The sequence below is a fragment of the Antechinus flavipes genome, chromosome 3 (genome assembly GCF_016432865.1).
Source record: "Antechinus flavipes isolate AdamAnt ecotype Samford, QLD, Australia chromosome 3, AdamAnt_v2, whole genome shotgun sequence".
Taxonomy (NCBI): domain Eukaryota; kingdom Metazoa; phylum Chordata; class Mammalia; order Dasyuromorphia; family Dasyuridae; genus Antechinus; species Antechinus flavipes.
The window spans coordinates 426,647,516-426,670,809 of record NC_067400.1 but is presented as its reverse complement, the minus strand read 5'-3'; the positions used below and the strand labels follow the sequence as shown (position 1 = coordinate 426,670,809).

The window sequence follows — 23,294 nt, the reverse complement described above, 5'->3', positions numbered from 1 at the left end:
ATGAGTTCCTTTCAGCTTGTAGCTAAAGCTCCTATTATAAAAAGAGCCAATCTAAAATCCTCTCTTTACAGAGGTTCCAAACATGCCAGCTAGCTGCTTGCTATGCCAAGGAGCCTCTGTCCACTGGAATATTCTTTTCCAGTGTCACCCTCTCTTTACCCTCACCTATTTCCCTAACCAGACTTGACATCTCTCTGTCAGGATTTCTAACCTTACTTCCCAATTCCTATAATAAACCTCTTTCATCAATCTAGGTTTTCAGGTCTATAAATTCTTTTATAGAGAATCTCTGTGCTGCCAGAAAGGAGTTCCCCCAAAACTCCCTACCCTTGTACTGAATCCCAAGGGGGTGCAGGGGAACCAAACCTCTCCATTTGGTTCCCTGAATCTCGAACCTTCCACTCTTCCACTAGACCTTATCATTTAACTCCCTGACCACCAGAAACTCTAATCTCATTTTGGTTCCCTAAATCTAGAGTTTATCAGTAGCACAGCCTTTGAGAATTTAGATTACCTCTATTATCTCTATTATGTAATAAAATATTAAAGTAGGACTCTGTGGAGGCACTTAAGGTCTTTTAAAATTATGAATAAATGTATTATATATTATGAATAATAAGTATTACATTTACTCTTTTTAAAGAATTTTAAATGGAATATTAAGCAGTACATAATTCTTTGAGTTGATATTAAGAAAAAGTTGTGCTATCATACCAATTAGTGCAGACACACTGGTCTCATCAAGTGTCATTGCAGTTTTATACCATTTAAGTGCTTCTTTAACTTTTCCTTGTAATATCATTTGATATCCAAGTTCCGTAGCAAATTCTGCATCGTGAGGAGTTAAACCAAATGCTCTCTCAACTAGTACTTGAGTTTTCTGAAGAATAAATTGATTCCTTCCACACTAAAACAAAATAAAACAGTAAGAAAATTTACTATAATTACTCATGTGCAAAATTCTCTTAAGTATATATGTTCCAATGAAGTAATTTGACTAGATTTTTAATGATCATCCTAGAGGTGATAAATTTGAGAACTATCCTTCAAAGTAATATTTATTCCAAGGACGCTGCCTCAAACTTATTATACCATCTTCACGATCAAGTTGGACAATATTATTTACAATGGTAATATAGTTCTAGATTAAATGTACCACCTTCCAAGGTCACTAAATATTACTGTAAAGTAATATTTCTAAAACTATACAAATGTTAAAAAAATCATTTAAAATTACCAACATTTTAAAAAATATATTAGGTTGTGATTAATAAAGAAAAATTTTAAACTTGAATTAACTGAGTATACCCCAATTTGCTAATAAAATTTTGGAAAACTGAATACGTTTTTGCATACAGATTTCCTCATTAGGGCTACACAAACTCTTCCAAACATGAAATTTATAGTAAAGACATGAAAACCTCAATGATGATATTTAAAAATCATTTTCACCTGTAAAATTTTTAAATTTAAACTATCATTGTCCTTTGAGGTTCAGTGCAAATGCTGTCTCCTTCATAGAGCTTTTGGTGAGTTAGCCAACCAAATTTAAATTTTTCCTTCTGGAATTTTCATAAAACTTTTAAATCATCCATACATTTTTACATTCCGTATTTATTTAAATATCATTCTTCCTTATAGTGGAACTCTTTGAGAGCAAAGACAATGTTTCATTCCTCTTTGTATTCTTCCTTCCTGCCTCACAGCTTCTCCCAGCACAATGCTAGAATACAATAGGCATTTAATACATATTTTTAATTGAATAAAAAGGACATCTTTAAGAGGAAAGAATGTCAATAATGTTGTCCTTACAAGTTAAAAGTGTTAAATTACTGCTAAAATATGCATCCTATTTTTAAATCTTAGAGAAAAAGAAAAATATACATATCTTGATTTAGAACATAAGAAAATCTAAATTCTTACAGTTCTGCAGAAAGTTAATGCCATGTTGTAAAAAAGTTGGGCATTATGTGGTTCCATTATATCCAATGCTCTAATTAAATCTCCCAGCTTGTTAGTAGCCTAGAACAAAAATGTAAATAGTAAAATTGTAAAATATATACCAAAAAGAAGTTATAAGTGTACACATATTTAGGAAATATACAATTATTGCCACATTATAGTTTGATGTATTATATGTATATTAAGTACATTTAAAATCATTTTATCAGTGTCTCTTAAATATAAGAGATTGTCATTTTCACCTTTTTTGATGAGGTTTAAAAAGAAACAGAATAGAGACAAATTGTTATCCTGCTTTCATTCTTTTATATTCAATATTTTTAGATTTTTGTACAAGTGAACAAAACAACTAGTTTTTGTAGTTGAACACAAGTTTTAGGATCTAAGTTCATCTTCTATAAGCTCTCTTAAAGCACCCTTACTAAGAGAAAGGACAAAGATAACATGCCTATCATCTTGTTTTCTCCATGATTTTGGTCTCTTTCTGATCTCTAAAACATAAAGCATTTCTTTTCATTTCATATGGAGATTAAAACATTAATATCCTAACATCTATTAAATCTATTGTTCTAAAGTTTTTATGGGTTGATAAGAAGTCTAGGCAATTGTGAACAATGGTTTAGTTTGTGAAAACAGTCTGGTTCTAGAAGACTTTTTGATTGAACTCTCCAGAATATTTTGAAGACATTTCCTTAAAACAGATTTTTTTGTGTCAGATTTAAATAATTGGAAAAATATTAAGTACTCTTGGATAGGCCGAGCGAATATAATAAAGATGACAATACTCCCTAAACTAATTTATTTATTTAGTGCTATACCAATCAGACTCCCAAGAAACTATTTTAATGATCTAGAAAAAATAACAACAAAATTCACATGGAAGAACAAAAGGTAGAGAATCTCAAGGGAATTAATGAAAAAAAAAATCAAATGAAGCTGGCCTAGCTGTACCTGATCTAAAACTATATTATAAAACAGCAAAACCAAAACCATTTGGTATTGGCTAAGAAACAGATTAGCTGATCACTGGAATAGGGTAGGTTCATAAGACAAGATAGACAATAACTATAGCAATCTAGTGTTTGACAAACCCAAAGATTCCAACTTTTGGGATAAGAATTCATCATTTGACAAAAAAAAAGGTTTTTTTTTTTTTTTTTTTGTCAGTATATAAAAAACCAGAGATATTTTGGCATATAATTCTAGCCACTAGGTCATATTTTACCAGAAATTTGGCAAGTGACAAGTTTTTAAAAACTTGGAGAGATATGATACATTTTCTATTTCCTTGCCTAATCTACATTATTATAATCTAAGATTAGTTCATAAAATATTTATAAGTACTTAAGTTTATAGATTGTTTTGATAAAAAATTTAAAAGAAAAGCCTTTAAAAATTATTTAAATTCAAGCTTTTTAATTAAATGCCCTGATTCTTCTGTAATTTCTGGTGGCAATGACCTAGTCTTATATTGCTATTTTAAATTTTTTTCATAAATACAACTACAAACCACTGTTGACAGAAAAAGGTGGAATATTAATTGTCCATAGATAATCCAAGTTAACATAACAAAAATGACATTATCTAAATTAATTTAAATATTCAGTGTCACAATAATCAAACTACCTAATGATTACTTTATAGAACTAGAAAAAAAACAATAACAAAATTCATCTGGATGAAGAAAAGGTCAAGGCTATCAAGGAAAATAATTTTTAAAAAGAGAGGCTGAGATATCAGGCAGTCAAGCTAGTTACAAAGCAGTGATCATCACAATATTTTGATATCGGTTAAAAAATATAGGGATTGATGAGCACAATACATTAACTTCACAGCATATGGAAGCAAATGAACCTATTAGCCTAGTGTTTGGAAAAATCCAAAGACCACAGCTTCTGGGGAAAGGATTAAATTTTTGATAAATAATGCCAGGAAAACTGGACAACAATCTGGCAGAAATTATGTGTAGACTTCACACCATATACCAAAAAGAGCTACAAATGGATATGTGATGTAGATAACGAAAGGTCATATTTTATATTTGTATTTAGTGGAAGAGATCATGATTAAACAAATGATAACAAGATAATAGAAGATAAAATGGACAATTCTGATTACATGCAATTTTAAAAGATTTTGCACAAATAAATCCAATGTAAAGACAAAACAAGAGCTAGAGCATCACATAAGATAAAATAGAAAATGTTGATTATACAAAATTCAAACTTTTAACAAAACAAACCTAAATAAAATTGGAAGGGAAAAAGTTAACTAAGAAAAATATTTGCAACAAGTTTCTCTGATAAAGATCTCTCTTCCAATATATAAGGAGTTTATTCAGATTTATAAGAATAAGAGTCATTCCTCAAATGATAATCTTAAGAATATGAAAAGGGAGTTATGACGGGAAGTCCAAGCTATCTATAGCATATAACAATTTTAAAAATCACCAATAATTAAAAGAAATTAAATTAAAGCAACCCTGAAATTCTACCTCATATGTATCAGAATTGCAAAATTGATGAAAAAGAAAAATAACAACTGCTGGAGTGGCTATGAGAAAATATGCACAACGATGTATTGCTGATAGAGCTGTGAATTGGTTCAACAATTTGGGAAAGTAATTTAGAACTACAACTATAAAGCTGCTAAACTACGAATTCTTTTGTACTAAGCTTATGCTGAAAAAACATTAAAAAAGAAGAAAAGATCTTAAATGTACCTAGGGGGTTTAGTGTGCTATCTGGTTTCTGAGACTTACTAACTCTGTGACCCTGAAGAAATCACTTTCTCTCTGTTTGCATCACTTTTCTCATCTATAAATTTAGAATATTAGCAGCTATTTCCTAGAATTGTTGTAAGGAATAAATGAGATAACTGGAGAGTATATACTACAGTGCCTAGCACACAGCAAGAACTATATACATTTTAGTTATTATTACCTATTACAAATGTGTAAAAATGTTTATAGTTGTTATTTTCATATTGATAAAGAGTTGGAAACTAAGGTGCTGCCTTTTGGGCACTTGGGGAATAGTTGGATAAATTATGAATATAATGGAGTACTATTATGCCTCAAGAAATGCTGAAAGATATAGTCTCAAAAAAAAAAAAAACCTGGGAAAATTTGTATAAACAGATAGAAAAATGAACAAAGCAGGAAAACAATTTATACTATTATAATAACATTGTAAAAATGAATAATTTTGAAAGACTAAAGCAGCCTGATCAATGCTATTTAAGATCGGCCATGATTCCATAGAATCAAAGATAAAGTAAGCCATGGATACTGTGACAGAAAGATTATAGTCAGACTAAACATGCAGAATCAGACGTACACTTTTAGACATGGCCAATATGGAGATTATTTTCCAGTTCAGAGAGGGAGGTTACGGAAAGAGAAAACTTTGTTTAATTGTTGAAAAATGATTAAATGAAAAAACACAACAATATATAAAATCTGAATAACTGTATTTTTCATTTAATGTTTGTCAATACATTATGGGTGGGGTTCATGTGCATTTTATCTGTGGAGGGCCTTTTGAGATCACTATTGGATTTTAGCCGTTTCATAGACTTCACCTGGAAGGAAACTATGTTACATTTGACAAATCCGCCTGTTATCATCCCAGGCTAGTAATGTGTTCAATTAGTCCTCTTTCTCCTTTTTGATAAAGAAATGTTTATCTTTCTATAACTGCCTTTCTATAGCTGTATTTAGTTTATGTGATAAAGATTTCTGTTAATTTGGCATACTTCATTTAAAAGCTAAAAAGTGTACATTAAGTTCCATTTTATTATGGAACTATTGTTTTAAATGACTTTCTTTCAACTTAGATTTCAGAGTATCAGTAAGTTGGTTTTTTTTTTTTTTTTTTTAGCCATAGGCTTCTCTTTGATATTTTTGTAAATATCACCTTTACCTAATGATTTAATATAAAATTTAGATTCAAGTAAAAAATTGTCAATCTCTATTAGTTATTCATGTACATTGAGATTTTATCCCAGTGAATCCAAATGTTTTTATATCATTAGAGAAAGATTTTGTGAGATAAAAGAGATGTTCAAAGTATTTTAGTGTGAACTATATAATTTGATATCATTCATATAGATATTTTATTATAATTTAATAATATGCTTTGATTTAACTTCTTGATTTTGGAAAAACCTATTTAATTTTATTTAGGAAAAGTAATAATGGATTTAAAGCTAAAAAGAACCATAATGGGCTTAAATTGTCTCACTGAAAAGTCGCACATTTTCTAGAAATTATTCTTGATATTATTGTACTGATTTTTAAAGAGAGAACAGTTTTCCAAGTGAATATCACAAACTTGTATTTTCACTAAACAGATCTATTTTTATACAAATAAACCATGACCGAAAACACAAGTCAATAATTTTACAATAATCAACAACAGCAATATAAATGTCAGAGCATTTTAAAAAAATCAATGAAGGAATTATAAATGTTATCTATTATTCTGGTGTTACTTTTGCAACAACAACAACAATAATGATAATAATAATAAGTAATATGTAACAATTTTTACCACTAGAACTTTTTGGTAAATTAATTTTGTTACTTAGCCAATATGTTGTGTTATGGTAGATGTTTATAGATTATGCTAATAATATGTAAAGACTTTGTATGGAGTATATAAATAACTACCCTACATATGAAGAAGTTGGCCAGTGTTTTCGTCTTTTTGATAATAAATATTTCATGTCTTCTGTTGGATGAAACATCTGAGATTAAGCTGGATGATATTGCTATTGATGATGATGATCATGATAATGATGTAGCATCTAATTAGATTTCATCACTGATAGATTTGTCTTAATATTAATTTGGCAGTTGCATGGAGTATATAAATTAGAAAGGAAAGAAATTAGAAGGAAACCAACTAGGAGGCTATTCAAAATTCATTTAGTCCATAAGGTTAAAATACATGGATTACAATGAAAGGCATCAATATTTAATCAGTTGCTAACTAGTACTATTAAGTACTTTAAGACACTTACCTCTTGTATATTTCCCTCCCTACATAAATGGTAAAGGGCTAGCATCCTCAGGGATTCCAAATTTTGGTTATCTTGCTGAATTATCCTGTAGGAAAATATTCCAATCATTATTAAAATAAATGTGCTTTCCCTTTACTTAGGGCATGATTATATGGGTCTTTGGTTATATTGACCCAAATCCATAATTTTTAATTGGTAACACGACTTCCCAAATAGAGAGAATAGAACTCGCAAATGAAATTAATTTACTAGTGTTAAAGGAGAAAAGTATCAAGAGGCTGCTAATGTTACTTTGTTTCAAACACATGGAAAATAAAGCATGCATATAGACATTTTTCCTCATTCCTCTATATGTAAACAAAATCAAAGATGATATTTAATTCTATCTTTACTTAACCTTTGTGCTGTCTCAACAGTCTGATCCCAATCTTGCAAGGCTAATTGCAACTTCATTTTCTTTACAAAAGCAGGAAGAAAGCTGGGCAAGTTTAATGTTATCTGGTTTATAGCTTCCAGAGCTCCTGAATAATTCTGGCGTATTTCAAGGTAATGGGCCTAATGGAAGAAAAAAAGGTTGGAAAAAATTAGTTATCTCTAATAAAGAGTTAAAATTATGCTAATTTAGAAAAATTAAATATTTTATTTAATGAATTTGCTTGAAACTACAGGGTTTTAAAAACGTTACTGCAGAAGGAAAATAAAAACAAAAAGCAAATTAAAATGTATTTTAAGCACCTTTTCTAGAACTAAAAAAGTTTGGGAAAAAATTACAATTTTGACAGATTTTTTATCTTCTATAGGAGAAAAATGTGACATGAATTTTAAAAGTAATATAATATAAATCTAAAATATGGAATGAAAACTTTTAAATGCAAAGGAAAGAACCATTTTGCATATATTACATTATATTTGCTTTGATACTGATGCCCATTTGGTAAGCTCAGTAGCTTTTAGGGGTTCAATTATTGTCTCTGCAATTGATGACCAGGAAATCTATGCAAACTTCACTTATCTCTCTCCTGAATCTATACCACATTGACAATTACTCATTAAATCTCTCCATCACCATTTCAAACTCAACATGAACAAAAAAGAACTTTGTATCTTCCTTCTTAAAAAACATTCCTTCTTGTTGGAGGGGATGTGGGAAAACAGGGACACTGATACATTGTTGGTGGAACTGTGAACACATCCAGCCATTCTGGAGAGCAATTTGGAACTATGCTCAAAAAGTTATCAAACTGTGCATACCCTTTGATCCAGCAGTGTTTCTACTGGGCTTATACCCCAAAGAGATACTAAAGAAAGGAAAGGGACCTGTATGTGCCAAAATGTTTGTGGCAGCCCTGTTTGTAGTGGCTAGAAGCTGGAAAATGAAAGGATGTCCATCAATTGGAGAATGGTTGAGTAAATTGTGGTATATGAATGTTATGGAATATTATTGTTCTGTAAGGAATGACCAGCAGGATGAATACAGAGAAGACTGGCGAGACTTACATGAACTGATGCTGAGTGAAATGAGCAGAACCAGGAGATCATTATATACCTCAACAATGATACTGTTTGAGGATGTATTCTGATGGAAATGGATCTCTTCGATAAAGAGAGCCTTAATTGATCAAAGATGGACAGAAGCAGCTACACCCAGAGAAAGAACACTGGGAAATGAATATAAACTGCTTGCATTTTTGTTTTTCTTCCCGGGTTATTTATACCTTCTGAATTCAATTCTCCCTGTACAACAAGAAAACTGTCCGGTTCTGCACAAATATATTGTATCCAGCATATACTGTAACCTATTCAACATGTAAAGGACTGCTTGCCATCTGGGGGAAGGGGTGGAGGGAGGGAGGGGAAAAATCGGAACAGAAATGAATGCAAGGGATAATGCTGTAAAAAATTACCCTGGCATGCGTTCTATCAATAAAAAGATATTAAAATTAAAAAAAAAAAAGAAAAAGAAAAAAAAAAACATTCCTTCTTCTACTCCAAAATTCCCTATTTCTACTTAGGACACAGAAAAATGCATTATTAACCTGGAGAATTCACTCTGACACATCCAATGAGTTTTCAAGTCTTATTGATTTTATCTTTACAAATGTGTTCTTTTTCTCTCAATTTAGAAGGCCATTACTATAGTTCAGGTATGTATTACCTATTTAGTGTCCCTAATTTTAATCTCTCTTCCTTCTCAGTTATCAGATTAATATTCCTAAAGCACAAGGCTATGTCACTCTGCTTCTCAAAAATCTTCCTATTACCTTTGAGTTAAAATGTGAATTATTTAGCCTGGCACTTAAAAGCTCTCTCTATAATCTAGTTCACACTTACATTTCCAAACTTATTCCATATTATTCCATATCCATATAGATATTGCATATCTGTATTTCATGGGAAAAATCCCAAAACAAATAAATCTAGTCTACTAGCTATCAATGAAATCTGACTTTACACAATTATGCCAGTTTAAAACCTTGATCCTTAAATCTGAAATATACTTTTGTATTCACCAGACAAGTTTTTTTGAGGCTCAATTTATGTCACTTTCTAGCAAACCTTGATTGACATTCCTTTAATTGTTAATACTTTCTTCCTCCTAAAATTATTTCATCTGTTTGTCTGTATACATACTTCCCAAGAAGACTGTAAATTCCCAGAAAGCTGGAATTATTATTTTTTTCTTCATTTCCAGAGCTTAACATAGTGCCCTGGATATTATAGAAACACTTTCCTCTTTCCTATCTTAACTGTCTTTTACTCTCAATTCCTTTGCCCCCTTATCCTACTGATACTCATGTATTATCAAACATCAATCCTGGATTATCAATTGAATTTTAGTCTGAAATTAATGCCTCCTATTCTCTTGAGTGAGTCTATGTAGGGGAATTAGCATTAACCCCAAAAGACTGTGTTAATTGGGCCCAAATGAATTATTAAAATTCTCAGTTAAGTTTTCATTACTAGCATACACATAAGACACCCACACAAGAACATCCCCTTTATATTGTACCACATATACATTAAAGCATATATACACAGAAATACCTGGATTTTTATTTTCAGGCATATGTTATATAACATTACTTTGATGAACATTGCATTGCAATACTAACATTAACATATAAGCAAACCCTATTATATAACACTGCTAATTTTGTAACACAATTCAATTCAACACACATTTAAATAAACTTTTTTGTTACAAGGCACTGTACAAAACTCTGAAGACATAAAAACAAAAAACAAACAAAAAAGATTAAAGACTGTCTTGTTCTCAAAAAGTTTATATTCTACTAGAGGACACACTGTAAACAGTTAAGCAAATATAAAAAAGCTGTTCCTTTGGAATTTAACTAGTCTTTTAAACCCTGTATTATCTAATGCCATAATTTTGCAGAAGCAAGTATTAAGTATAAATCCAAATGTATATCTAAATCTCTCAGCAGTTGACATAGTAGGGGGCATATTGTAGAATGTATTTACTAAATGCTTATTGACCATGATGAACCAAATACATTTAAAAATGTATAAAAGCTACAAATACTTCACTCGATTTTTATGAACTCACCTTACCCAGCATAGCAAAAATGTCATTTCCATCTTGTATACTTTCCTCAAAGTTCCTCAGTGCTTTTTTAACATAAGCTTCTTTTCCATTAGTTATATTAGTTATATCAATCCATGCTCTCAAAACCAGTCCCTGTAAAAGGAATTATATAGTCAGATTTCTCTCTTTTTTTTTTTTTGAAATTAATAGATATTTTGATAAAAAGGAAATCTTTTGGAAATCATAATACAGAAAAAAGGTCCTTTAACAAACTCATAAAAATATTTTTTCATGCCACAGAGTTAGATTTTGGAAACTTGCCAGATATGAATCAAAGAAACTATAGATTACTGTGAGTCCCAACAAACACCAGTTCATTGTACCTGGCATTAAGAAACATGAAAAATATTACATAATGTTAAAATTGATTTATTGCTGTGTTTATACTGATTTGGTGATTTACCATTATAATTTCAGCATTTGTCTACTTTTCTACAACATGTAAAAAAAAGAAAAAATGTTTGATCATCTAAACAGATAAGGAAAAGTAGATCAGTGACAGTGTTGTTACATCCATTTTAGGTAAAGATAATTTTGACTTGAATAAGTAGCCAAACTGCCAAGGATTAAAATAAAAAGATAAATGAGGTGAGAAAGAATGAAGCATTACATTAACTGATATTACTGATATGATCATTAATGTACAATATAAAGTTAAATGTTAGCTGATAATTAAACAGCTGATGTGAATCATTTATTCTAGAAAAATGAAATAATTTTAACAGAGGGAATACAAATACACATACACATACACTCTCACGCACATACTCTCATTCTTTCCACTGATGCCTTCTGTAATTTAGTACATAGCTGTCAGGAGGTACTAGGGCTGAATGATGTATCATTCTGCATTTAATATTGAAATGAGCCTTTTATGAATTTGGGTAGGCTGATTCACAGGAAACAGACATAGTTGTAAATGGACTTGTCAATGCAGCCATGCAATAAGTCTTTACATTTAGATGAGAACTGTCAGTGCTTCCATTTGGGTAGCATAGTCTACAAGTCACTCTGATGCCATATTGAGGTAGCAGAGTGGGACTTCGGTGGAAGAAATGATTAACCTAAGTTTCCTCATCTATAAAATAAAGGAGTGGTACTAAATGACTTTTAAAGCTCCTCACAATTTTCAAGCTACAAACCTAGAATTTTCAAGCAAATAAAATTTAACTTGTCTCTATTCTTAACATTTTTCTTAACAAAAATATTAACCTGACCACAGAATTAAATATAAACAAAAATTAGAAAGAGACTAAGAACTCTTTTAAAATATTTAGATTGTCAATTTGGAATTAGGCAATTAGCCTTTCCAATTAAATATTAGGCCAATTCTTAAAATAAGAAACTTTTTATTTCTATTGTAAACTTTCTATTTAACTACTAGTTTGTTTTCCATGAAAACATAGATAAGTTCCTTCCACTGACTAGGGCAGATCATGCTTTTCACTTAATGGAATATAAAACTTTACAAATTTTCCATTAAGTAACACAAAATGAAAACCAATTTTTGTATCATTTGAATATAAAAAAATGAGTTAAAACATTGTTCTTTATAGACATAAAACAGAAGGCACTAATATGTTGTGATCTAGTTCAGATGGATCTGAATCGGCCCCACGTTGGGCGCCAAAATGTGGTGAGCTTTTTCTTCTCAAAACACAGCCAGGTGATAAAAGTTCAGATCTTTTATTATCTCCAATATAGCCCGGTTAGCTTAGAGGCCTATCTCTCTGCTTGGTTCCAAGAGCTCTCTCCAAATGTCTTTAAATCCAAAGGTCTGGTCCTTCAGCCTCTGCCTCTGCTTTCTTCAGCCTCCAGCCAGCTCCAGTCTTCATGTCATTCCGGTGAAATCTCGACTTGTAGCGTCTTCCTCTGAAGAACCTCTTTGACTGGCCCATTGGCCTATTTATGCTCCTTCCAGAGAGAGGGATTATGGGTTTTCTCCCATAGTGCTCTCTGGCCCAAAGAGCTTCAAGGGAGGTATGAACGCATTGAACTACAATGAGTAAAGGTGTGAACACAAGCCTTGTATTAATTAGTTCTACTTAGTACCTTGTTTCAGGTTCTGCCCAAAACATCTTCTTGTAAGATTAGATCAACTCTAATTAGTTAACAGTTAGTAAGGATTCCAACACTAATAAATATAGATCTTAAAAAAAAAAGACCATATTTAAAAAATGTAGCAGTTGTAATCATGGATTGAAGATCTTTTGTTCTTGCAGTGACAATTAAGAAAACCAATTACCTCTTTACTACCATTAGAAATTTTGATCATTCTGTCAATATATTCTCGAGCCTTATCATGAAGACCAAGATGCCACAAAAATAATCCTGCATAGTAGAGAGCCTTTGATCCAGCTGTTTTACGATGCTCTTTCATGTTAGCATCCAGTTCCAGGATAGCTTCTTGATCTGTAAGAGGGGAAAAAAGAACCCTAAAATGAAAATCAATTCTTCTAAATTTAAGGTTTAAAGTTTTCTGAACTACCTCAATAAATATTTAAATCTAGAACCATGATTACTGGATATACATATCCACTTTCCCATATAGAAAGGATATATGACTTATATTTAATGAGCTTTACAAATAGTATAGGGCAGGCAGTTCCAGATTCACTATTCTTACAGTTAATAATCAATAATAGCAGTTACAATCAGTCTTTTATCCACAGAATTGAGTAATCTTAAATCTTTGAGTTATTACCATTAGCAGAAAATTAATGATATAAATATACAATATGAGCTTGAGATTCTAAAACTAGCTTATGCCAAAAGTCTAAAATAGACATATTTTAAAGAATTTTTTTCATTTATAATTCATACTTTGATATTTAAGTGACTTTGTCATTAAATATACCAGTTTACCCACTGAAACAATGTAAATATTAACACAACTATGCCTTTTCAACATGTGCAATTTTTGTATTTGTTTTCACATAAATTCTTCACAAGGGGTCTACCTAATTTGTTGAAGAACATAATGGAAATCTTCAACCAGAGGACAGATATCCATTTAGTGGATATATCTTGAGAAGAGTTTTTTTTTTTTTTTTTTTTTTTTTTTTTTCAGATACAGGTTGGACTAGATGGCTTCTTGTGTTCTACTCCAATCCTAATATTATGTAATTCTGGAAAAAAGTTAATAAACTTGGGTTCTAGGATAACTAGTATGATGAGGAAACAAAATCATAGGGGAAAGAAATGAGTTTTGTTTTGCACATCAGTTGAAGATATCTATTAGACATTCGGTTTAAGATATCTGAAAGGAAGTTGAAGATACAAGGGCAACAGAGAGCCTGGGGCAGGAAAGGTAGATTTGAGAATCATCAGCATAAAGACAGTAATTATATCCATGATAACTGATGAAATCACCTAGGGAAGTAGTGAAAAGGGAAATGAGAAGACGACCCAGTACAGAACCTTATGATTAAGGTATGTGATTTGAAGGAAGATCCAGCAAAAGAGACAGAAAAGTGGCCAGATAAGTAGGAGGAAAACTAGGAGAGAGTGGTGTCCTGAGAACCTAGAAAAAAGAGTATCAAGGAGGAGTGATCAATAAAATTAAAGGCTACAGAGAGGTCAAAGAGAGTATAAGGATTGAGAAAAGGCTATTGGATTGAGAAAAGGCTATTGGATTTGGCAATTAAGAGTAATTAGTAACTTTGAAGGCAGCAATTTCAATGGAATTGTAATGTCAAAATCAGATTATGTGGATTAAAAAGAGTGAGAAAAGAAAGAAAGTAGAGGTACCTATTCTGGTCCTTTTCAAGGAGCTGAACTACCAAAGGTAGAAGAGAAATAGGATGATAGTTAGCAGGGATAGAAGAATCAAGTGGGAAAATTTTCAGGATAGGGAAGACCTGGGCATGTTTGCAGGAAGTAGGAAATGAGCTAGGAGAAACAAGATGGAAAATAAGTGAGAGAATGAGGTTACAAAGGGGGCAATATATTGGAGGAAACAGGATGGAATGGGATCATGTGAACAAATTGTGGAGTTAGCTTTGTTAAGGAATAAGGTCACTTTATCATGTGAAATGGGTGAAAAAAGAGAAAATTATCAAAGAAGCCTGAGTGATAAGAGAAAAGGGAAGAAGAGAAAAATGGTCTTTTTGTGTGTGTCTAAAATATGAAGCAAGGTTCTCTTCTGAAGGAGCAAAGGGAATGAGAGATATGAGGCTTAGGGATGGATAAAAAGGCTTGGAAGAGTCACTGTGGAGAATATATCTGAATGAACATCCCACAAAACTTTTCTAACAACATGTAAATTCTGGAATAGACAATACAATAGAATGTAAACTAGACACAGATTTGGAAATGAGGAGAAAAATACTGGATTGCATTTGGGAAATTTTACAAACCTAAAACTTCCCTATAAGCAAAAGCCCAGCTTTTCAACACAAAGATTTTACTGTTGTATTATAAGAGTGAAACTTGGAATATCATTGCCTTTGAAAAATTGAATATTACGCAAATAGTGATGGAAGCCAGCTGTAACATATAATAAGAATGACAAGAAAGTAAAAAGAGGGGAAATCCCAAATCAATGAGATCATGATGATTGAGACTAAATGTAGAGGGCTGAAACTATTGAGTTGATTCTCTGAGGTCAGGACTGCCGAGAACTTGAGGCTAACTACTAATTGGACAATACTCTATGGGCATATGCTTGGAAAATGGTCCTTCCCCTTATCCTGTGCTGGCTCAATGATTGGTGTATACAGAGGACTGAAGGAGGGATTAGGGGGTGGAATAAGACTAGCCAGGGTCACTCTTCCGGCGGTAGAGGAGGGAGAAGGAGGTTGTGGAGATTCTGCTTCCATCCCATTCAATCCTGCGTCTAAAGACCAAGAATAAAGGCTAAGGACTTTTGCTTATCCTGACTACTGCTGATTCTAAGGTATCCAGGGTGCTAGCATGGTCATCACAACTAAAAATACCATAAGAGTCAGAGAAAGCTCAATGTAAATAGAATAGGCCAAAAGTCAGTATACTGTGATAAATATAATGTTGATTATATACTCTACCTGGATTAGAACTCTTTTTATGAGCATAAATCAATGCAATTAAGGAGCAAAGGGATACATCTTGCTTGTTTTTAATAGCCTCTAATTCTCGAACAGCATCTTGGTTTTTACCTAAAAGTCAAATAAGATTAAGATATAGTCAAAGCTTGTATTAACCTAACAACAATGATTTCAAGCATAAGGAACACATTTATCAAAATAGTACATACCTTCCATTAATGAGCCATATGCATGGTAAAACCTAAAAACTGGGTCACCAGCATACTTCTTAATCCCTTCATTTGCAGCAATTACTACATGATGAAAAAATCTCTCTTGACAATAATAGTCAATCAAAGTCTGAAAAAAACAAATTTAACAAAGAAAAAGACATTATATAGCATTTAGGGAAAAGAGCACTGAATTTGGATTGACAGGCTCTAAATTTGAATCCTGACACTGCCACTTACCTGAGTGATTTTGAACAAATTAGCTAACCTTACTGTACCTCACCTTCTTCATCTTTCAGAAGAGAGAATTGAACTAGATGAACTCAAAGATCCATTCCAGCTCAATCTATGATCCAAATGAATGACCAAATAGCCAGAAATATTTTTCCCCAAGAAGTGCCATGGTTAAGTATGCTGATTGTCATAGGAAGGAAATCAAAAGGAAAGATACACTTAATTAAAAATTGTAGGTCTGTTTGAAAGAGGTGAGACCATGTAGTTGAAACTCTTCATTTGAGAGCTAATGAAATGGGTCCACAGGAGAACTCTTACTGCCAACAAGGAATAAGAAGGAACACCAAAGTATAATCTCAGTTTCCTTAACTGAAAATTCTATTGTCTTTCCAATGAACCACATATTCAAGATCAATGTCACCCCTTCCCTCATCATTGGCTATTTTGGTCTAACCCACATCTCCACTTTCATCACTACCTATCCCATTTTTGGATCAAAATGCATTGCAGAAAAAAGAATAGATGAGTTTGGAAGTTGGCTACTATGGAAGATATCGGAAAACTCAGCTATCATGCTAGGAAAATGTTGGGTAGCATGATGTATTATCTTTATGCTAAACAATCTCAGATTTTTTTGTGATACAATATAATAAGATCAGTAGGTTTGGAAAATCAATATTGAAGTGATTTTGACTCAATGCTGTAGCAAGTCTTTCAAAACTTTCCCATCTTTTCCATTCTTCTTAGCTTTCTATTCTTCTATTCACAACTCGATTTTCACAATGGACAAAGCAATGTAGACTTTTTCTCCTTTCTGTCTTAGCAATTTCATAAAGAAATATAATCACAGAATGTCAATGTCAGAAGAGCCCTCATAAGTCATCTATTACAACTCACATTAGACCAAAAATCATAGGCAAGGTATTATATAACTTCTATTTGAAAACCTTGTGTGAAGAGAAACCTAACACCCCCACAGGCAGCCTATTTTACTTTGGGACAGTTATGATTATTAGGAATTTCTAATTTAAGCTACATATTAGACTTAGTTCTGGTTCTTCTGGTCAAACAGACCAAATGCAATTCTTACTCCATATGGCAACTCTGTACTTTAGTTGAGCCTTGTATGACTCAAGATCCCTTTTGATCTTCTTAAAAGTTGTTAATATTCTTTCTAAATGCAGACACTTTTGTTAAACATAATGTTCCAGATTTTGATTAGAATATATACATAGGAATTACCACCCTTCTGCTTTAAACAGAAGGGTGGTAGTTCTGATGAAGAATCCTAGATGTAGTTAGAAAAGAGGCATAATAGGTACTAAAAAAGATTGAGATTATGAAAGGTCTCAGGAAAATAAAACTCAAAAGTACTAGAATGTAAGAAGATAAATCAATATGGAAAACATTAACAATAGGAGGGAAAATGGTCTTCAGATCTAGTAAACAAGTCTGGGTAAATATGAATACTGCAAAATAAAGGAAAATAATCCAACATCTTATGACACAGGACCCTATGGAATTTGTGAACATGGAACTACAATACATATTACAGTAATGAATTATGAATAAAATTCACGATAAATGATAACATCAAAGAAATATCTGATCAAAAAAGAAGATAGCTACATAATGGGGAGGCAAAAAACAACAACCCTGTTGGATGACCAATGTGGTCCAATGATTATCCCCTCTATAGCAAGGGAAATTAAGAAAGTGTTTCAACGTGTGTTAAACCTATAAGGATACATGATAGAACTGCATGAAGGAGTTGCGATCTGCATCACTGGAAGGAATATCCACAAAGATAAAAGATATTCGGGTACTTGAGAATATTCACTTCTAGATAAAAGGCTAAATAATAACCATACTAATGAATTTAAAGCACAAATGAAATCATTTAAATTAACTACAAGAAACATTTATTAGGCACCTTGTATAGATCTTGAGCTAGGTTCTCAGGAACACTATTCTCTCATCCAGAATTTCATAATCCACTAAATTAGTTTACTGTTTAGTGATGGTATTACAAACAACCAGATATCATGTAATATTGTGTATTAGGATAACAAAGTAAATCACTTTGTTAAGTTAAGGGAAGTTGACAGAAAGTGTGTGAGATTTTACTAGGCAAAGTTTGTGTTGGAAGCCCAGGAAAGAGCCTCAGAAGAAGCAGAGATTTAAGAGTACATAACACATAAAGACATAGAGATATCCAACATAGCTAGAATTTGGAATACAGGGAGAGAGGAATAATAAGTTGAAAGACTGAAAAAATATGGTGGCATAGGGTTATAAAGGGGATCTTGAATGCCAGGCAGAAGAACTTGAACTTTACTTGGTAGATAATATGGAACCACAGGAAGTTTTTGAGCAGAGGAGTGATGTGACTAGATCTGCATATAAAGCACTTATCAAAACACTTCATTTTTTACTTCATTATTCTCATTCCTGCTACCTTCAACCTTGTGAGAATAAACAAAACCAGTCACAATCCTCAGATTATATCTATATCGTTTGATTTTCCAGCTGCCAAACAGGCATCATATCATTTTGTTTTATACCTATTTCCAAAGTATAAAATTCAATCTCCTTCTAATATTCCTCTTTTTTTTTTTTTTTTTCAGTGAACCTTAAAGGAAAAAAAACTATGCAGTCCTAAATTGAGGGAAGGCCTGCAGGCGTGGCAGGGAAAGAGTCCAAGAAATCAGCCTCTTCTGTGTTCAAGCACAGCCTCAGAATTAATTCCATTTCCCCCTTCCTCCTCAAATACATTTTTATATTAGGAGAAGAATTAGTTTCCTTCTCTCCAATTATACAGATAGTGGGAGTGATCTACGTATGTTAAAGGAACATTCATTCTGTTATCATTTCAAACCTCCCATGTACAGCACATAAAATCGTTTTGAGGGTTAAGAGCCAAAGACTGGACAGGGCCCATGATTTTATCCCGGGGGAGATCCTGATGTGGAAGCCCCTTCCTTGATTATTGAGGACAATAGCTAGCTATCGTTTATATTAGCGCTTCAAAGTTTGCCAAGCACTTAAACAAAAATTATCCCACCTTTGATCCTCACAACGACCTAGTGAAGTCTTAGTATTATCCTCATTTCACAGATGAGTAAATAGAGGAAGCTTATATTCTTATATTCCCATGGGACTATGTGTATTGTCACAGGGTCACAAACTAGTAAATGCCTGAGGTCGAATTTGAACTCAGCCCTCAACCCTTCCAGACTCTCTAGTCACAATCCCAGGGCATAAAAACTTGACGTTGTCCCAAGATCACTTAGAATCAGAGACAGCACTTGAACCCGAGTCTTCTTCGCAATTTCAGGCACAAATAACAGGCAATTCGAGAGCAAGGAAGTGTTTTGCCTCTCTTAGTATCCCCAGCGCTTAGCACAATGACAGGTATACAGCAGGAGCTTTGACTGAATTGAAGTCAATTCACTTTAAGACCCGCAGGTATCCTGTGGTCTCGGGGTCAAAAGATGGGGCCAGGTACTATATTCAGTAACAAAGACCCCATTTACAAGCATAGGAGTGGAAACGTTACAGCCACGATCCATCCCGTGGAGATGGGAGCCGCAGGGTCCCCAAGGGCCCACCAGCACCACGCTTCAAATCAAACGGCGTCCGCGGCTCCGAACCATCCCCCTCCCGAAAACCCCTAACCCCAACCTCTGCCTGGCCTCACTCCACCCGCTGCCACCTTGCCAGCAGCTCTCGCTCACCTTTAGAGTCTGAGCGTCCATGGTTCGCCAGACAACGGAGGAAACGGGCGACTGCCCCCAGGATACCCGGCCGAAGACCCGCCCACCCCGCTGGTCCAAGTTCCTCCCACCAGCTTCCTCTTCTCCCGCCTCAGACTACAGCAGCGCGCGCGCTCTACCCATACTCAGAGGTTGGAGGTAGAGGAGGAGCCTCTGCAGCCTCGCTCTCAGTCCGGAGACAAGGACGCGTTGGAGCCGAGAGGTTGGAGTGGGGGTGGAAAAGAGGTTAAGGGCGGGACTCAAGGCGAGAATGCTCTGGTAGTAGCTCGGAGTGTGGTCCAGAGATAGGCCACGCCTCAAGAGCTCGAGCTCCATCCATTGGCTATCAATTCAAAGGGGAGGTCCCGCCAGCTCTGACAGGAAGAAGGAAGGGATTTAAGTCGGATTAGGAGCTGGCCCAAAGGGGATTAGTGTAAAAGACTGGGCTGGCAATAAGGAAGGGTTGTTCATTAAGAACTACTGTAGAATAGTTATGATAATAATGATTAAAAAAAATAAGAAACATTTCCTAAAAACTCTTAATTCCAGTGCTTTTTCTCTCATTTCCTTTTTATTCTGGGTATAATTTACCTTGTGGATATTTGCATATTGTTTTCCCCATTAGATTGTGAGCTACTTTGAGGGTGAGAATTGTCCTTTGCTTCTTATTGTATCCTCAGTGCTTAGGACAATCCCTGCCCATATTAGGCTCTTAAATGTTTATTGAATTGAACTGAAAAAAAAAAAAAAAACAACAACCAACTTTTATATATACAAGTCAAGGTTTTCAAAAGACTTTGACATATTATATCCTTTGATCCTAACATTAAACTGAGAAGAATGAAGATAGAAAATGTGACTTATCTTCCCTCATTTTTCTCACTCCTTTAGCTTACTGTGGGAGCTAATTGTAGCCATCTGTGATGTAAGTTAAGAAGTAATACTTTGTTCATCTCTAATGCCAAGTACTACTTAATAGCTAGCTGGGGCAATCACTAAATGGAAGGGATTGGCTTCTTTAGATTTAACAAATGGGAAATAGTTGAGCTCTCTCTACAGGTGGAGCAGCTAGATTGCACAATCAATAGGGTCAGGAATCAGAAAGACAGTTTTCTTAAATTCAAATCTGGCCTCAGACCCTAGCTATGTATCCTTGGTCAAGTCACTTAACTAACTGTTCTCAGTTTCCTCATCTGTCAAATGAACTGGAGAAGGAAATGACAAACCACTTCAGTATCTTTGCCAAGAAAATCCCAAATGGGATCACGAAGAGTTGGATAAAACTGAACAACATTCTGTAGGCAGTAAGACTTTCTGTACCATAGGAAGCTATTGAAGACTCCTCTGCCTTTATTCCTAACACATCTACCTTTCTTCTACCTTTTTTCTTTTTTATGGAAATGCCATTAATATATTAGTGATTCTGCACTTCTATTATGAGGAAATTATTCCCTTTTCACTTATTGTATCTATTATAGTGTTTCACTTATTTTTCTTTTTTCTTCATTGGTAATAATTGGCATAGAGAATTTATGGTGAGGAAATTACACATAAAGGGACTGTCCTTTATCGATGCAAATCCGCAACTGTTCTGCATTCTTAGAAAGTTGCTCAGGGACACAGAAATGAAGTAGTTAGTTAATTCAGCCTGAAAGTGTGAGAGGTGAAATTTGAAGGTCTTAGTGACTCAAAGACCAGCTCCCTATCCACGATGCTCCTATTTCTTTCAGTGCTTTATTTTTATACTGAAAATTTTTTAGAAATATAGGCTTTCCCCCCTCCCAGGTTAAATCCTTGACTGAGGTCATTTGTGGAGAATAAATTAGAAAAAATTCTGATATTTTGAAAAAGCAAGACTGATGATTTAAAAAAAAAGTGGAGTTGGGATGCCTTCAGTTCTTTCTTTTTATTCAAGTAATCAGGAAGACAAGGCAATTGAATTGTGAAATAGAAAATCATCAAAAGCACCAAACACTTTGACAAAGATAAAATTCTCTCTTCCCTTTAGAAGCCAGTCTATTGAAGAAGGGTAGTCAAGCTTCCTGGAGGTTTATGAACTGGCTTTTATGATACAGATCTAATTGTATTAGGAGCGAGAAAAAAAGAGAGATGAGACCTTCTTGTAGAAGAGCAATATAGTTCTGAGAAGTCTGGTCATTCAGGTGACTTCCCTTAGGGATCTGTGTTTGGGTTTTTCTATGCTGTAGATGTCTTTGGGGAGAGGCTTGAATAATGGACTATACTAAAGAGAATGCTGTAGGAGAATTGGTTTAAGAAAATGGAGATGTTTAACCTGCAAGTATTTGAAGATCTGAAAAGGGGGAAAATCTCAATTCAGTGGTGAAACTGAAGAATATTCCCATTGTGAGAAGACCACTAATCTGTAATAATCCATAGAGACTGTCAGTGGGTATAATTTGTAGAGATTTTATACTCAGGGAGAACACTATCTTTGGAGAGTTGTATACTTCAGTTGGTAGCAACCTTCCTCAGAAGAAAAATTAGAACTACTAAGGGCAACTGTCATCCAGGTGGTACAAGGACATGGACTCAGAGAAGAGATTTCATGGAAAATGGGAGGAATTGATTGTGAGGAATAGAGACGATAGTAGTGAACTACACAATCAGTGTTATAAAAATTTCTGCCATGGGATAATACTTCTATTCTTTCTATCTCTTATAGGAATTTATACATCTAAAAATGAAGAATACTCATCGGATTAGTAAAATCGACAGAAATGGAAATTGAACAGTGTTAGAGGGAGTTGTGGTTAAACAAATTCATTACTCCACTGTTAGTGGAATTCTGAATTGGTCCAGCCATTATGAAAAGCAACTTGTTACAGAGCCTTCAAAATAATAAAATGTGATTATTTTTTACCCTATTATACAGTCACTAGTCTATACTCTGAAGAAATTAATAAAAGAGGGGAAAGGCCCATTTGTACAAAACTATTTAAAGAGGCTTTTTTTGTGGTGGCAAAGAATCACTTTATCAAATGGGGAATAATGCACAAGTGTAATGAATACTATTGTCCTTAAGAAATGATGAAAGAGATGATTTCAAAGAAACCTAGAAAAACCTAAAAGAAGTGTTGTAGAATGAAGGGATCAAAATGCGAAGAATAATTTATAGAAAAAATATGTTGTAAAGATAAACAATTTTGAAAAACTTAAGTACATTGATCAATACAGTGATCGATCATTCTAGATGATTGATTATGGAAAATGCTATCCACCTCCATTCAGAGAAATGATGGAACGCAGAAGAAAACACCTTTTTTGGACATATTATGGGAATTTGTTTTGCTTAATTATACATATTTGTTGCAGTAATTTTCTTTTACTTTCTTTGGGGGGGAGAAGAAAAATGGAGGGAATGAAAGAAAATAAATACTTGTTAATTGAAAAGTAAAATTTAATAAAAATTAATGACCACAAGGGGCCACTCTTGCTCCATAGAAGAGACAATAAATAT

The 23,294-nt window shown here is 33.4% G+C and overlaps 1 protein-coding gene and 1 long non-coding RNA gene across 2 annotated transcripts in view; one reads left to right on the top strand and one right to left on the bottom strand.

The window, feature by feature from the left end:
• The window catches only part of TTC21B (tetratricopeptide repeat domain 21B), a 97,687-nt gene extending 77,812 nt beyond the window's left edge, over positions 1-19,875 (bottom strand). The window contains exons 1-9 of the mRNA XM_051986237.1: positions 19,799-19,875; positions 15,828-15,957; positions 15,619-15,729; positions 12,840-13,006; positions 10,556-10,687; positions 7,385-7,542; positions 6,988-7,072; positions 1,924-2,022; positions 715-907 (exon numbers count right to left, since the gene is read on the bottom strand). Coding sequence (XP_051842197.1) covers positions 715-907; positions 1,924-2,022; positions 6,988-7,072; positions 7,385-7,542; positions 10,556-10,687; positions 12,840-13,006; positions 15,619-15,729; positions 15,828-15,957; positions 19,799-19,819 — 1,096 coding nt within the window. The 5' untranslated portion in view covers positions 19,820-19,875. The remainder of the gene's footprint in view (positions 1-714; positions 908-1,923; positions 2,023-6,987; positions 7,073-7,384; positions 7,543-10,555; positions 10,688-12,839; positions 13,007-15,618; positions 15,730-15,827; positions 15,958-19,798) is intronic.
• Positions 19,876-19,931: 56 nt separating this feature from the next.
• On the top strand, positions 19,932-22,701 carry LOC127554593 (uncharacterized). Its single transcript, XR_007952016.1, has 2 exons — positions 19,932-20,039; positions 22,500-22,701. It is a non-coding gene; the product is annotated as an uncharacterized LOC127554593 (long non-coding RNA).
• Positions 22,702-23,294: the final 593 nt, after the last annotated feature.